We start from the raw sequence: 18,314 nt of genomic DNA, 5'->3' as shown, positions 1-18,314 counted from the left end.
AGAATGCTCGACCACATACTGGGAAATAGAGATAGCCTCAAGAAATATAAGAGAGTTGAAATCATACCTACCATATTTTCTGATCATAATGCTTTGAAACTAGAGATCAACTGCAGAAAGAAATCAGGAAGAACCACAAATACATGGAGATAAAACAACATGTTCCTAAAAAATAACTGGGTCACAGAAGAAATAAAAAGAAACCAAAAGATACATAGAAATGAGTGATAATGATAGTACAACATATAATGACTTTTGGGACACGGCAAAAGCGGTCATAAGAGGAAAGTTCATATCATTACAGGCCTATCTCCAAAAACAAGAATGAGCCCAAATAAGCAATCTAATGAATGCTTCATCTTAAAAAACTAGAAAAGGAAGAAAAAATGAGGCCTAAAGTCAGCAGGAGGAAAGAAATAATCAAAATTAGAGCAGAAATAAATGAAACTGAAAAAAAAAACATAGAAAAATAAAAGCAACAAAGAGCTGGTTCTTTTAGAAGGTTAATAAGACTGACAAACCCCTGGCTAGACTCACTAATTATATTAACTGATATTACCCCAATAAACTTAATTTAAAAAAATTTTAAAAAGCAGGGTTCACAACCAGAATGAATGAATGAATAAGTAAATAAATAAATGGGACATAACAAGAAAGGGAAAAAGAAGGTTTTCATGTTTATGGTATTTCTCTAATTCTTCAGTGGAGTAGTTAGTGTATTACTGAGTTCCCAGGGCGGGGAAGAGAACCATAGGATAAAGATATATATAGAACTGACTCAAATAATTAGGGAGTCTAACAAGTCCCAAGATGGACAGTCTGTAGCTAGAGAGCCAATGATATATATAGTTCCAGTCCCAGTCTGAATGCAGGAGAAGACCAATGTTATAGCACATTTAAACCAAAATCCAGCTCAAAGTTAGGTACACTGTTCTCCCTTACTGACTTCTTTGTTCTAATCAGGCCTTCAAGAAACTGAATGAGGCCCACATGAGGGCAATCTGCTTTACTCAGTCTTGATTCAAATGTTAATTCGAATTGATTCTATTGATTAATTGAAATGTTAATCTCATCCAGAAACACCATCACAATCATACCCAGAATAATGTTTAACCAAATATCTGGGCACCCATGGCTCATTCAAGTTGACACATAAAAGTAACCATCATGGTTACATATGCATGTATTCACTGGTGTTCACAATTCTCTCTTTATACCATAACTATATATGTGTGTATGTTTTCTCTTTATGTATTTAATTTAAAAAATTGAACTCAAAATATTATTATGATGAGCAGCACTAGGAACTTGTGTTATCATATGTAGTAAAAAAAATAAAAAATAAATCTAAAAATGGATTTTAAATAAATAAATGAAGAAGAGACAAATCTTCCTTCCAGAATAATTTAATATATGTAGTTACTCCCCCTTCCAGAGGGTGGAACTTATCTTTTCACCCTTGACTAAGAACTAGACTTAGCTACAAACAGTAGGGAAAGGAACAAATATTAAGTTTACAGTGAAGAAACCTGACCAAAACCACCTAACAAAGTGATGAATGCTAACATCATCGATGAAGTTGTGTCAATATCATGTACCTGATACAATGCAATGAGAAATGTATCTCGCTCAGTAAAAACTTACATATTTGTGGTACTTTTAATCCAAACATGCATAACCCCAGTTTAGTCATGAGAAAAACATCACATCGGAGACATTCTACAGAATATCCGGTCCTCAGAATTGCCAAGGTCATGAAAAACAAGGATAGTCTGAGAAACTGTTGCCCACCAGAGGAGACTAAAAAAAAAAATAACTAAATGCAATGTAGCACTCTGGATTGGGTCCTGTGGCAGAAACAGGGCATTAATGGGGGAAAAAAATTGCAGTTCAAATCATGTACCAATGTTGATTTTTCAGTTTTAATTAACGTGCTATGACAGTGTAGGATGATATCCTTAAAGGAAAACAAATTTGGGTGAGGTGAACTCTCTATACTATCTTTACAACTTTTCTATAAATATTAAACTTAAAATTTTTTGAAGTTTATTTAGTTTTGACTATTGACTCACTTGCTAGAGTGGTATCATCTGTGGTGGCCAGTCTGATTTCAAAGCTGGAAAGATCATTTGTGCTTGTCTCATTTGTTCTGTGTGTTAAGTATTCAAAGAGACCAAAATAGATTTGTCATTAGAGTGAGCAAACCAAGGCCTCTGCTCAGCATCAAATGTTTTTAAAAAGCATAAAACCATCAAGAGTAGAGATTTATACATGAGATAATCCTGAAGAAAAATGAAGTGAATTCAGTAGGCTCAATGTATAAATATTACACATATATTCTAGATAAAGGTATATGTTAAATCTATAACATTAAATATTTTTCATTAAAATTTTCAATAACAGTTACAATAACATGCCATAAGGTCTAATGTGTCTTATTACTTTGAAATTTTCCAAATATTTTAATGCCTTAAAACCAAAATTAAAATTTTCCTTTCAAATTGAGATCCATTTATGAAGTCTTGAATTACCAAGCAAAGCATATACACAATGAACATGTATCTTCAGAGTAACTACTCTATGCCTGACACTGACCTGTTATATGGATTTTTTTAGAATTATAACACACTGTCCCTGTTCTTTAGTATAATTAATCTTCTTGGATATGTAAGATAAATGCATATCAAGCATATTCATTTTTGCAATCTCATGTGCTGTTCTATCATTGCTTTTCATGACCTGATTCCACCGGAAGTAATTTTTTACAAATCAGTTCTCACCAACATAAATTTTTTTTAAGTGCTTGAAATGCACATGGTGAAGGAGCTCATACAGGAGCAAGATTAATACATAACTAAATAAATTCAATTTAAATCTTTAAATTTATATGAAAATCAAAGTGTAAAGGATGGAGCAAACCAATTTCAAACTCTCCAATTTCAGTTTCAGGACAGTTATGTCTAGTCACTGTTCAGAAATATGTCTCTGGATAGAGTGCTTCATATCAGATCTTTTTTGTTTCTTAATGCCTAAATAATTTGACTGTAGATGATAACAGTGAAAAAAGGGGTAATTTTTGCTTCAGTTTTGGTTTTCATTTTTCAGTATCACAAGATTACTATATATATATATATATATATATATGGAGAAAAACATTCATTTTTTTAATAGAGGGCTAAGTATTTGAATTCATTAATTCTCCACACAGCTCTATAATATCATGTTCTCAGGATTAACATTATAATGATCAGAATCTCAAAAAATGCTGGGGAAAATTTAAAAAGAATGAAACCCAGAGTTACCCAGAAATTTTTCATTTTCTAGAAACTGAAATGTTGAAATAGCTTCATAAAATGTAAAAGGAAAAATTCTGAGCTTGATTCAAATCCCAGTTCTTGTATTAAAATATATGTAGAAAGAGATATTTAGTATATTTACGTGTCAGCTCCATTTTAAGCCTAAAGTCAACAGTGGTAACAGGCTATATGTATCTTAAAAATACTTAGAAAAGTGGAGGTACAAATACATTCTGGAGTAGTATTGCTCTTTTCAAATACATCTATTTTATTCCTCTACACTGGCATAATGAATAATGTTATTGCTGTTTAAGACTTAAAACAGCTGCATTTCTAATTTTGGCAGATTATGAGGGATTTTTATATGGGTTGCATGTTAAAAGCAAATAAACAACATGCCAACCAGCAGAATGAGAATGCTGGGCAGATGGTGGCACGGCTGAGTTACTGAAGTGCTATATGTCACCAATCATGGAACATCAAAAATGGATACTTGGCAGTTTTTCAAGTAAGCCCAATCCTTTACCTCACACAAAAATAATTCATGCCCATGAAGTCTTCAGATAGCCACTCAGTAACCATTCTCCAATTGGCTTTTTTTAATGCAGCCAGCCTTCTATGACTTTATTTCATTGATCTGATGGTATATACAATTCTGCCTTTCCTTCCTTAGGCTCTCTTGGGGGTGTGTGTGTGTGTGCGCGCGTGCGCGCGAGCACGCATTGAGAAAAATAAAGTATATGTTACAAGTTCCCCAATTACTAAGGGGATTATTGCTATATAAGAAGGCATTCCAATACGTCTTCATAATGAAAAAGAGAATCAATCCATACAAGATTATGAAACAATCTTAACCAATATTAATCTTCATTAATCCATCTTGATCAATACATTAATTGAATTCAGAATGCTACTATATAAATTTCCCCAAAACCTACAGATGATTTTCCTGAGAATAAACAGTGGGGCACTGTATGAAAGAAAGTTTCCATCTTTAAAAGCAGGTTTTCCTTTGATTCAAAGCCAGATAAAGTTATATAACTGTTTTTTAATAAATATTCTAGAATGTACATTCTTAGCTACATGTTACCTTTTCTAACTTGGACAACATCCATTGTCAATTGCTGGTATTTTATTATATTTTGTATGTTTTTGTAAGCCACTGTAAGTATCTTTTAGAAAATATGAGAGAAAAAAAAAAGCCATTCTTAACTTGTACAAATAGTCTCTATGCCATGCTATAATGCGTTATTATTTTTCCTGGCCTATTTCCTTTCTTTTTTCCAATGACTTTCCCGGCTCCATCCTTTCTACTTTTACAAGATCCTTACATCCTAGGTGACATTTTAGATACTTTACATTATTACTGTAGTCAATCTTCAATTTGAAGGTGAGAAAACTGGCACCCAAATACTAAATAGCTTTCCCAATGCCACATGGCTAATAAATGGGCAGCTAGGAATCGGTTCTAACCAATCAGGCAGTTTGGTTTCAGAGTCTGTGCTTTTAACCACTAGGGAATTCTGTGTTTCATACAGTGAAACAAGATAAATTAAAAAACCCTGGGGATATCGCAAATTATGCCAAATACACAGAATTAGTACAGTAAAAGTGATGTAGTACTTACTTGGACCATTATGAAATGTGGCCTGTGAATTCAGAATTGAGAGGCCAAGGCCAAAACAGGAAGAAAAATTAGATGTCATAAGAGTAACATTATTCATAAACAGAGGTGTTAGGGCTACTAAAGTCTGAGGAATTTATCCTATAAGGAAGTTGGCAAAGTGGACAATTTCTCCCATAAGATTTTGGTAATAAATACGCTACCTAAATGTTCAGGTGTGTTATTTGTATCATCCCTCAATACGTTATATCAAAGAAAATTTCAGTAAAAACATTTCTGCAGGGAGTGTGCACACGTGCATGCTCCCAAACAATGTGTTCCAGATCTTTAGCAGTAAACTTTGTTTTATCCAGCTGCTCTATCCAATGGAACTTTTTGTTTTTGATGGTGAATATGTACTATATCAATATGGCAGCTATTAGCCAATGTGTCTATTAAACACTTGAAATGTAGTTAGCGTGACTGAGGAACTACATTTTAATTTTACTTGACTTCAGTTAATTTAAATTTAAATAGCTACACAGTTAGTGGCTACCATACACAACAGGGTAGAAGTAGAGGAATGCTTGAAATGCATACCTCTCAACTGGTTCTCATGAACAGAATTTCATATTTTTTAACAGATGGGCAAAACAAAAAACCTAAGCCATTTTATTCTCTAGTTTGAGCCTAGAGAACAAGAATTTTGTGTTGTGCACCTCAGCAGAAAACTGTTAATTCTTTCAAAGGATCTGATTTGAAAAAAAAAAAAAAATCCATATCATCTCGGTATAGAAAAGAGCCAAGGAAATACCCTTTACAAGATATTACTACTGCATACAACATTTTTATATTATGGTCAGATTCTGTTAAAAAAAAATTTTTTTTGCATTGGAGTGTGATTTTTGGAAAGAAGCCCCAAATAATTCAGAGTCAAATCTGATAAGACTTGTTTGTGTTTTATAAACTAATTCATGTAAAAAAGCAAAAAAAAAAAAAAAAAAAAAAAAAAAAAAAAAAAAAAAACCAAGTTAACATCTCCCTATACTTTCTAGGTTCTGAATACGCAAAGTCCTCTGAGATTCTGTTATACTATCAAGGCCCTAACATGGCACGATTTATACACATAAGACTGTTAAGTCTCTACCTTAGGAAGCATATATGAGAAATTATAGGTTACATAGAGACCAGAGGACACAAGAAAAATCCCCTTTTGTATGATTTGTATAGAAAAGTAATAGATAAAAAGAAAAAGAAAGGAGAAAGGAACTATAATTTCTGGCTGAATATCCACTTGCCAGATGGTGAAGAACTAGGCCTTAGGCTAATTCTGTGTGAACAGAGGGGAATAATACATCCCTCTCTGAAAATCACAGAGATCTATGGAGACTTAAGATTCCAGTTTCGGAGCACATGACTCAGCTTTTCCTATAGATCTTGCCAGCTGACCCTTAGGCATGGACAGCTGTTCTGCTAGATAGATAAAGCTACGGCGCTCCAATGTGAGGGGTGGAGAGAAGAGGAAGCAGCAGGAAAGGTCAGCCGGCATCTCAGGATGTCAGTCCTTGTTTCCTCCAGCCACTGCAATATAAAGGTCAGCATCGAAGGCTAACTCCAGGGTCACCATTCTGAGGTGACTGATGCAGGTATGGAATTAATGCAGGTATGGAACACTGAGGTCCAGGTGAGGAAATGACAATAAATTGATGAAGGCAAGTGAGATCAGTATTGGGGGTGGGGGAAGTATCAAGAAGGAGAGACTATTGACCACAATTTAGTAAGAAAGCAAGAATATTTGGGAGAAAAAAAGCAATGTCTGAGAAAACTGATTTAAAAAAGTGAAGTAAGTTTGATAATAAGTGGGGCTACTTGGTCACGGTGATGAGCATAACCCAGGAGTTACAGTAATTAGGTAGGAAAACAATTGGTATTCTACAAATTTGGTCTCATTTTACATGAAAAATGTTGTGAAAGACATTACAATGTTTTGAAAGCAGAACTGGATTTCTAAAATAAATAATATCTAAATAATTGTTTTTTGAGAATATGTAGAAGATAATGGGAATCCAGAAAAAGAGGACTTGACAGATGATAATAATAATGTTACTGACTGATTATGCCAAAGAGAGCCAATGGTAAGTATTGAAACTCAATTCCTGGAGAATGGTTGTAACTTCTGAATATCTTATGTAGATGACAAATTTAATCATTAGTTTGTTGGTTTGTCCATTTTGCTAATCAAAGTATTCATTAATTTTTTCAACAAACAGACACTGATTACATGTCAGGTCCTGAAGATTCAATATAAAAATAAATGTTTCCTGATTCAAGAAACGTACAGTCCAGTGGGATGATGGTGGGTGAGAGAGTTGACTATTTCACATTTGCCAGGCATCTCATGAAATGCTTTACATTTACTCATGAAATCATATCTGTAGCCTAACCTTCCTTTGTATATATTATTATTGCTATTTGACAGGTGACGGATCAAGATTCAAGGAAATGAGGTGACTTGTCAAACATTATATAAAAAAAAGAAAAATGGCAGGTCTGGAACTCAAATGCAGTTCTTTGATTGGAAGTCCACTATGTATCAACTTGAAGTTATGTGGCTATATGCCAAAAAATACATATGATACATATTTCTGATTTAATCTATGCAAAGCACTTAGAACAGTGCCTAACATATCATAAATGCTACATGTCCTTAATTACCATCACTACTGTTCTCATTATTTCTTAAAGAAATGCATGAGGAGAAATATTATTTATTCAAAATTAAGCATGAGAAATATGATGTAGCACAATGCAAAATGTACATAAAATTTTCAAATAAAATTTTATATCCCTTTGAGTTTGCTTATGTCCCATGGTACCTGGGGAAAATGTCTTCATTCTGCCTTGACACATATGGGTACTTGGGCGAAAAAAAGACAGAGAAGCATCTACTTACTGTGTGACATCTACCAGAAGGATCCACTCCACCAAGAGACAAATAACAGAGAAAACTATCAGAGTGAGTAAGAAGTGCTCCAAGCTCCCATGTCCTCATTGAGTCACACGTGGGGAAAGGTGGGAAGCCTATGGAAACGTTTCAACCTGCCTGCTCTTTGCATTCATTTTTCTAAGAAAATGGTTTACTGTGACACAGAAACAAAAACCAAGTTAACTTGAAAGATAAGGACAGAAACAGAAAAAATATTAACGATAATAAAAAGGAAATGCTGAAGACACACTTAACATCGACCATACTTAGAAGAAAAAAGTAATAACTTGTAATCTTATATTTAAATTTTCCATTGTTACAAAACCACCTATATGGATAATTGCAAGAAAGTTGGACAGGAATTGGCACCACTCAGCCTGGCATATTTAGATGTCCAAGAACTACAAAAAATTATAAAGTACTAAAGGCCAAGTCTTTTATAACCTTAATTACCACAAGCAGTATTAGGCTAGGGAAATGTTTTTCACAATTAATTCTGCATTCTTAAGAACAAACAAACAAAACTCCTATCTATATAATGTACTCTTGGGGAAATAATAATGCAGAGATCTGCATTATTATTATATCAAAAGTGAGGTTTTTCACTTCCATCCATATTTCAGAGGGGGATAAAACACTGCTAAACAATGTACTATATCTGAGAGAAATGGATATCACCGGCTCAATGCTATATAAATGAATAATTTATACTCTCTATAAATAAAGAGGACCCTGCTAGCATTTTAGCATACATTTTTTCTGGCTTATGGTTTAGGTGCTGAATCTTAGTAATATAAAAACATAGTTATAAGAGTATTTTAAATATAATGACCCTAAGACATTATTTCAATTTTGATAAGAGTTGTGAAATTATATGATGGGATCCTGTTTAAGCAGGGGCAGGTTACTTCATTATTTCATATTTTGTGCTGTAACTCTACAGAAGAGAGCCTCCAGGGTTTTCTTAACCTGATAATAGTTTGTATAACTATCAAATCTTTATTTTTTATGAGAAAGAGGGAGATAATGGTTCTGTAATAAAAATCATAGCAATGGAACTTGAAGCTCATCAGTTTTGTTACAAATACTATCGCTATTTCCCTAGAATATAATGGGAATTCTTTGAACAGATCAAGAATCCCTACTCATTGGCCCAAGTTAAAAGGGTCACCTTAACACTGCAGTGGTGTGAACAGTGACTGAGTATTTAGATTTAGGCTCTGGGATTACCTCGATTCACTGCAAGAGGTGGGCAAGTTAAAATTTATATTCTATTGTTTTTAAGATATCTGATTTCACTACCTCCCAGAGTTATTGCAAAGGAAACAAAATTAGTTGTGTAAACTACTCCAAAAGCTTGTGATATTTTGTAAACAAAGATGCCCCTCTTCCTAAATCTTGCATTTCCATGAAAGAGAAGTGGCCTACATGTAGACAGAATGAATATACCCTCTCAGATCATTTGGTCCATAGGCTTGACCCAAAGGGTATTTCCAGTGTGAACTGCTAAAACCAAGACACATCAGATACTTAGAGGAAAAACAAAAAAACAATGTAGTTTGTGAAAACAGAAATTTGGGAAGTGGTCTTGGAGAGTTATGCTTCATATTAACTAGCATACACCAAAGTTCTGAAGAGTCCTGCTATAATAATTTCTTTAACATGGCTTAACCCAACACATCTCAAAAGTTATCAGAATAGGATTCTTTTGTAGAACAACCATGAACATCACGGGAAAAGGCTACTTGGATTGTGAACAGGAGAAGCAATCATAATACTTAACAGCTACTGTGAAGTTGTTATGTGTAGAAACTCTCTGAAGTGCTCTACAGGCATTAAGTTATTTTAATTTTTGTAACAGACTTATGACGTTGGTGCAAGTGTTGTCCCCACTTAACAGATGAGAAAACAGGCCACAGAATTATTAAATATCTTGGAGAGATGTAACTAGTGAGGAATAGAAAAAGGATATCAACTCAAATTATTGGAAATTATACTCAAACATTATGCATACCACTTTACTTGGAATCTATCTACTATTAGCACTGTGTAACACCTTCATCCAGCAAAATCTTTTTTGATTTAAAAAATAAATAAAAACTATGAATGCCAGAGGTTATGCAACTTGTAAAAAATTACAAAGGAAATCAAGAAATCAGTTCTTCAGCCCCTTAGGGCAATATCCAAACCATTTGGTAAACACCTTGAACAAAGGATGGAGGCAAAAGTTGAGATAGAAGAGAAAATGTGATCACTGTTAGGTACCTGTAGCTCTCTCTCCTTAAGTTCTGCTTGTGTTTTTTCTTTCTCCTTCAAATATATCCAAATTACGTCCCTTTAATTTACCTCTAAAACATTTATTCATCTCCCTACCTCATTTTCAGCTTTCTGTCACTGCCTGAGAATAGGCCCACATGCCCTCTGCTTGGGCTACAGCACAAGCTTGCTAATGAGGCTCTCAGCTCTAGATAGTAGAAAACAAATAACTATATGCAGAAATAGCATTATGCAAAAGTTACATAAATAATACAGCATAATCTATTACAAAGAATAATGAAAAAAATTCAAGAAAAATATCGACTTTTACCATGAATGAAAAAAGATTCAGTATTTACCTCTAAGACTTTAAAACTATGATTTTACCTGAGAAATTCTTGTAGTCCTTGTCTATTTTGTATTTAATCACCTATGAGACAGATACACATACACACAATTATTAGAGATAAAGCCCCAAAAGTGCTCCAAAAAACAAAAGCAAAAAGAGTTATGTCATGTGAATGAAATCCTGTTATTAATTTGCTTGGTTATGGCTGAATTATCTTTGATAGAGACCCATCATGAAGAAGACTTCAGATAAATTCCATGAACTTTATTTTACGGTTCAGTACAAAACATTTGAACTTGACTTTGGCTTTAGAAAGAGAAATTTCCATTTGTGATGTTTTCCTACTTCATCACAATAGTAACAATGCTAATTCTTCTCCTTAACAGACAAAGAAAATTTGCCAATGGTGGGTGTGTGTATAGTGGAGAACTTCCATGGAATTCTTCCTTCTTTTCTCCATAACCCAATCCATCCACCCATGAGCAATCTTTTCCTGGCTTACTGGGTCTAAATTCACTAGCTCACATAAGTCATGTTTTTCAAAAAGAAAAAGGGAAGAAAAACCAGCAAATTAGCTGTGAGCAGCCTGGTTCGTACTAACAGATGATGAATGGTCTCAGCAGAAAATAACATAAGAAAATTTCTGATGTTGTCTGAAAAGACAAGAGTATTTAACCTTCTTCAGGTATTTAATTTTTTTTACATATTTTCTCACATTTTTATTGTACTCCTATGTCAGAAAATGTTCCTACTGGTAGAATGCGGGTTAAACGCAAAAAGAATCAGATTATGTTTATGTCAGACTATACAGCAAAATTTAATTTTTAATGAGGAAAAACAAAAAGATTTAGGTAAATGAATTTTAACGGTGAAATTTTAGTCTTCAAGAGAAAAATCTTCATAGCATACTTATGGCATACTTATGCTTTGGAACTGGAAGAAAGGCAATAGATCGGACACTCAGTGTTTTGTCCCCCTACCCTCCTTGCTCACTGAAGTTTGAATGAAGCAGATTCTTAATCACAATTCCAGGAAAAGGCATATTTCTGTGGCCAGTCACAGTACTCAATTCTCTTCATGGACTGGCTCAGGAGTAAGTATGTGATCTGAGCTTCCTTGCACCCATGGTCTTAAGAGCCTTAGTAGCTACCATTTGTCTTGCCTCAAATTAAAATGCAATGCAATCTTGCCCACATCACGGGCACTAATTTCTTGTCAGGGCTGAGCACATGCATTACATGGAGATTTGAACTTCAGTTAACTTCTGAGACTCTATTTAGAAAAAATATTTTTAGAAAAAATATTTTTACAAAATTGTGTATATATGACAACTTCAAATATGATAGCCAACAGCCAATCAACCAACACATATATGTTTATTGGGAACTTCATATCTTTGGTGACAAGAGGATGGGAGGAAAAGATCACTGACCAATGAATGGTAAGGCCAGGTGAGAGATGAATCTGCATCGAGCCATGTAGGCAGGGGACTGTGTGTCTAGAAGTCATATGCGTCTCAGGAACAGGCACAGCAACAGTGGCTGGTGAAGTAATTTAGATTACTGACAGTCACAACAGACCATTCAAGGGTAAAGGAGAATACAAAGTAGTTGAGACTGCATCAGAGTGATGCAAGACATGATTCTAGTGGGCCACGTGCTGTGGGGAGAGAAAAAGAAAGGCAGAAATACAGTCGAAAAATGGTCGGGAGGTGACTGAAAACTACAGAGAAAGAGACAGGGAACAGAGTATGCATTTGGTAGCAATGGACAAGATGGAGGAGGAGTGCTGCCAAATGGCGGCCTCAGTGCTGCAGCCATGCTTTAGGGTGAGGCCAGGTATGGGCCTATGCTACAGGTGACAGAGATGACAAGGAATCTGAAGAGTGATAAACATGCATGTCAACAATGCCAACGCTAACCAAGTACAGAAAATGGAAAGAAACAGTAGGAGTTGATGCTGAAGTTATTGCCATGGCTAAAAACAAATGAGCCTTCAAGGAAGTAAACCATCTCAATGCAATATTGTAAAGAAGAAAACATAAATAGTGAAATAGATATCACTGGAACTGGAGAAGGGGTGGTACAGAAAATGACCAAACATGAAAATAGGGAATGAGGAGAGAACCATTTCATTCAACTCCTTACCTAAGAATGGAGGAAAATCAGCAGCAAGGTCTCCCGGATGGAAGGGAATGAGGTATCTATCACCTACAGGACAGACAGGCTGCAAGTAAGACAACGATCATGTGGGACTTGGGGACTAAAAAGAGTAGAGGAAAAGGAGGTAAGAGGTACAGGGCAAAAACAAGGTTGTAATACGGAAGGGTTGGTAGTTTTAAGGAAAAACTTTCAAAATATTTATTGAGAAAATCACAATGCTAAGCATTAGAGTGGAAGAGGAGCTGGAAAGAAGTTTTTAAAGTTTACAAAGAAGTTTACAGATAAACGCCAGAGCTCTAAACAAAACTGAATATATGTCTAACTAAATATACATAATCGAATAATTTAAAGGTTCAACAACTTTGGGGTAGTGAGACTATGTGGAGTGAGAAAAGGGTTCAAAGGCATCAGGCTCAAAATTGAAACTGGGCTGTTACAGAATGGCTCCTTTTAAATACCAACGAGATAGCTGATAAGAGTAGGAGGGGTCTTCCTCATCTTGCTGTCCCTGGGAGCAGGTGAGAAAAAGGGCTGCCCTTAAATGCTCCCTCAGGAATTGAGGCCAGGGAGACAAGAGAGATGAAAACACAAAGGGTGGATGGCACAAAGAAATTCTCCATAGTAAAGATGGAGGAGGCGAAGCAAAATACAGTTCTTTCTGCAGCTGGGGCACTCTAGAGGGCTGCATCAGGTAGGTCAGTGTAGAGAAGGGCAGGTCTAGCTCACTGATACCAGGGGGGATGCAAATGAGCAGCCCTCTCCCCCACAAGCACACCCCTACACAGCTTGCATTCTGTCTATCTGGGACAACTAAGGCGCTTGATAACAAAAGTAAAATGGAAAGAAAAATCAATTAGATTTAGAAATACAATTTAAAAAATTCTCATATATTTCTGGGCATTGCCACAAGAAAGAAAGACTCATAAAACTCATTACATTAACCGCTAAGCAGTCTGGCTATGAGATTAATGTGAATTACAGTGGCCAGTACATGATTTCCCTGAATAATTTATTTCAGGCAGCCCCTAGTGTTCAGAATAAGAAACTCGGTAAATGACACATCTAGGCACTAGTTTTCTGAGGCTAGAGTGCATTAAGCCAATGTTAAAAGCACCTCCTCCCCTGAAAAAAAAGTAAATGGGAGAACCCAGTCAAAGCAGGTGATTTTCCCAAAATAATTAATAAAAATTGTGAAAGCTTTTGCTGGTTTGTTTAGCAACCCTATAAACAACAGGAAAATAATTACTTTTATCTAGCAAAACAATTTGTTTTGCAGGATCTATCTACAAAATGAAAATGTGGTAATTCCAGGACTTCACCCAATGACAAATGATCAAAGCAAAGACCAACTGAATTATAATCAGGACACCAAAGTACCAGGCACAGAACAAATTGAGGGTCTTGAGGAAATGAAGTCTAGCATCATTAAAGCTAATGGACTGCCTTTAGTCAAAGAACTACCAAGCAAAGAATGCTGGAAGGAGAAAGGAGCGATGCAATGTGAATTTCTCAATGATTCAGTTTTAACAAAAATTAAACAATAGAAATCTGGACCTCTTCAGAATATTGTACTGATCATCAGTGCAAAGATCCCTGCTACAGTTGTTCTCTGGCACTTCTTTAAAAAATTAGGCACATTCGTTTTTCTGTATCAAGAGACACAGTCTTAACTTTTAAATCCTAAACAAGAAATATAATTTGGACAGAGGGAAATGCAGCCACTTCTCAGGAAGTGAGTTAGGTAGTGTCACATGGCATAGCCTGATGTGCTATAAACCGCTGAGCTCTGGTTTTCACCTTTGTCTTGGCTTATAGCTAAGGGACTTTTGATTCAATTAAAGTAATAGTTTCATAGTCTTGTTGTTACTTCTTGGTTTCCAGACACTCAGTACATTTGGGGCCTTGATATGTCTTAGCTTCAGTGTTAAAAAGTTTTTTTGTTTGCTTTTGCTGTCGTCCAAATGATTCAAGATAATGAATGAACTTATGAGTGCGTTGGGAGCTGGGGAGAGCGTGAAGTTTAAAGGAGTGACTGGAACAGTACTGGGTGTGGAAACGGCTTATTCAAAGGAAATATTTTGCTTTTTCCAAAAGAATTTTGAAAGTACTTGTAGACAGAGCCCTAAAATCTCCTTTTGGGGCCAAGTCTGATATAAGTTTTCTATGTAGCCTTAAAAACTTATACATAAGAATTCTTCATATACTAATTATTGATCTGGAGAGAGAGAAAAGTATACTACCTGACAAGACAACTTCAATAAGATCGCCTTCCTGGATATCACTAGCCGTTTTCACCAGCTGAAGGATGTTTTCAGAGGTAGGGTCATGGCGAAAAAGCAGGATCTTATCATACATTCCATAGAAACCACATTCAGGGAACTGCAAATACAAATATCAAAATAGGTTAAATGTCAAAATCTTCCTAAACTTAAAATAAAAATAAAATAAATGTCAGGGCATAAATCAAAGCTAATTAGAAAAGTTCGAAATATCTGGAAAATAAAAATGAATGGCAAAATTGATATTTATATGACTCCTTTTCAGGAGGAAAGAAATCATGCACATATCACAAGAGCAATAATAATTAAATGATATAATTAGTCAGCAAACAAGAGAATATGAGGTAAGATTTAAAGAAATTCTTAGCAGTAAATTGGTTAAGAAATACAATCAGTGGAAAGAAGTGCACATTTGCATGGCCTATAGTAATCATATAGAGTTAGTTTATTACAATTCCATTACACATACTGTTGTAATTTGCTTGCAAAAAAATGTCAGTCCATTTCAGCATATTCAAAAATAAGAGATGATTCGACATATCAAAGCATATTCTCTGTGTGGGCAACAGTATTATCTAGATCTGCCTCAGGAAAGCAGCAGGGTAGACAGCCCAAATGCCCCTCTGTAACTGCCCTTGCATTGCATTTAGTTTTCATGCAATCTAGGTTTCATAGGAAAAAAAAAGTAAAATAGCTAAAAGTCAATTTGTTTTAAGAATTGTACCTAGTTTATGCTGTCTTTACAGGGATAATCTAAAAGTTTATTACTCCAGAACCATCTCTTGATTGCAGTCATATAATGAAAGCTAAATGAAATACACTTTATAACGGACAAACCTAAAAAAATTATATCTCTTGATTGCAGTCATATAATGAAAGCTAAATGAAATACACTTTATAACGGACAAAACTAAAAAAATTATAATAGTAATAATTACTGTTATAATACCAAAAATTATTATTCCCTACATTTCCTCTTCTTTCTAATGCAGAAAAAAAGTCCTAAATTCAAACCATAGCCCTAAATGATGAATTCTGCTTTAAAAGTAGAATTATTTGATCAAAAGGTAGGAACATCATTAAAAATCATAAAGCAAATTTTTAACAATTCACAAAACTGTCACTCCATAATATTATGAACAGTGACTAAATCATTAAGTCACGACATACTTTCAACCTCCAAATTTTATTGCACCCCCTTTTAGTCTATGCCACCACAATCCTGACTCTAGACCCAAATCTATTTTCTGTCATCACAGATTAGTTCACTTGCTGTAGAATTTCATACACATGGAATCATACAGTGTAAACTATGAACTCTTTTCTGCTTCTTTTTTCGCTCACTATAATGTTTTTGAGACATATTTATACTTACTGTAGTTGAGATTCACTTCTTTTTATTAGTTATTAGCATTTCATTGTATGGATTTAGGATAATTGTTTATCCATTAATCCATAGATGAACATTTGATTTTTATCCAGTTTGCGGTTATTACAAATAAAAATGCTATGAACATTTTTGTATGTTTTTCAGTGGGCATATGTTTTTCATTTCTTATGAGTAGCTAGGAACAGAATTTCTAAGTCACATGATAAACTTATGTTTTACTTATTTGTCCATCATTATGCCAATTTCACACTATACTTGTTATGAGAACTTAATAATAAGCCTTAAATTCAGGTCGTGTAAGCCTTTTGTCTTTTTTCTTTTCAAGATTGTTTTGGTCTTCTGAATTTCCACATGCATTTTAGAATTACTTTGTCAATTCCTACCAAAAATTATGTTGTGATTTCCAAAGATATTGCGTTGAAACATACATCAGTTTGGGAGACTTCCATTTTGTTATGAACAAAGTGTGCTGTCTTATTAGTTTCTTTTAAATTTTTCCTCAAAAACATTTTGCATTTTCAGTGTACAACTCTAAGATATATTTGCTAAATTAATCTTTTATGCTATGTAAATGATTGATTAAGGTATAATTAACATACAACAAAATGCACAATTTTAGTGTTTAGTTCTGCAAGGTTTGAGAAATGTATACCATAATAACCACATGCTACATATGTAGTATATACACTGCAACCAAGATATAGAATAGTTTTACCATCCAAAAATAATTTATCCATACAATTCATAATTGTGAATTGGTCTTTTTGTTCATTTAACATAATGAATTTGGGATTTGTTCAGGCTGTTGCTTTTCATTGCCAAGGAGTATTCCATTGTACTGTATGGATGTACCAAAGTGTATGCTTTCATTTCACATTGAGGGGAAATTTGAGTTCGTTTTTGACTATTACAAAAAAAAACTGCTAGAAATGTTCACTTAGAGGTTTTGGTGAGAACATAAGTTTTTATCTCTCTGAGATGTACGGAAGTATCCGGATAATTCTGTGAGAAACTGCCAAACTGTTTTTAAAGTGGCTGTATTATTTTGCATTCCCACCAGCAATGAAGGAGAGTTTCAGTTGCTCTGTGTCCCTAATAGCACTTCACAATGTCAGTTGTTTTTTCTTAGACATTCTAATAAGTCTACGGTATCTCATAGTTTTAACTTGCATATCCTCAATGATTAATGATATTGGGCAACTTTTCATTTGCTTATTTAACATACATACACTCCTTTGCCCCTGTAAACAATGGGTTGTTTTCTTATTGTTGAGTCTGATCATTCTTTATATATTCCATATAAAAGTTGTTCATGAGGTGTCTCACAAATGTTTTCTTCCAGTCTGTGGCTTGTCTTTTCATTCACTTAACACTGTTTTCTGAAGTTCTTCATTTTTCTGAAGCCCAATTTATCAAATATTTCTTTACGGATTTTGCTTTTGGTATATCTAATAAATATTGCATAATCTAAGATAACATAAAATGTCTCCTATGTTTTACTCTACAAATGTTATTTTTTGGGGTTTTAGCTTTGGGTCTATGATCCACTTAGAGGTAATTTTTGAAAGAAGTAAAAAATTATAGATTGAGGTTCATTTATTTTTGCATATTATGGAGATCTATATAAAATTGATATAAGTTCTCCCTTAAATATTAATAGAATTTTCCAGCAAAGCTACCAGAGCCTGAATTTTTATTTTTTGGAAGGTTTAAAACTACATATTCAATTTCCTTAATAAGTATAGCACAGTTAGATTCAACTTCCTCTTAAGGGGGCTTTAGCAGTTTGTATTTCTCAAGGAACTTATTCATTTCATCTAAGTTGTCAAATTTATGGGTATAAAGTTATTTCATATTATTTTCCTATCACCCTTTTAATGTCTGTAGGGTCTGTAGTAATCTCTCCCTATTAGTTTTTTTTTTTTTAATAATTTTAATTTGTGTCTTCTCTCTTTTTTGCTTGATCAGTCTGGCTCTTGGTCTATGTATCTCT

General features: G+C 34.3%; 1 protein-coding gene across 3 annotated transcripts in view; it reads right to left on the bottom strand.

Annotated features, from left to right (window-relative positions):
• The window catches only part of PRKD1 (protein kinase D1), a 272,127-nt gene that overhangs the window by 115,290 nt on the left and 138,523 nt on the right, over nt 1–18,314 (bottom strand). For all 3 annotated transcript variants that reach the window (XM_036218275.1, XM_016123597.2, XM_036218274.1), the window contains exon 2: nt 14,893–15,031. In XM_036218275.1, the coding sequence (XP_036074168.1) occupies nt 14,893–15,007 (115 nt within the window). In that variant the 5' untranslated portion in view covers nt 15,008–15,031. The remainder of the gene's footprint in view (nt 1–14,892; nt 15,032–18,314) is intronic.

This window comes from Rousettus aegyptiacus, unplaced genomic scaffold (assembly GCF_014176215.1).
Source record: "Rousettus aegyptiacus isolate mRouAeg1 unplaced genomic scaffold, mRouAeg1.p scaffold_m13_p_3, whole genome shotgun sequence".
NCBI lineage: Eukaryota > Metazoa > Chordata > Mammalia > Chiroptera > Pteropodidae > Rousettus > Rousettus aegyptiacus.
This window is presented reverse-complemented; position numbering and strand designations above follow the sequence as displayed.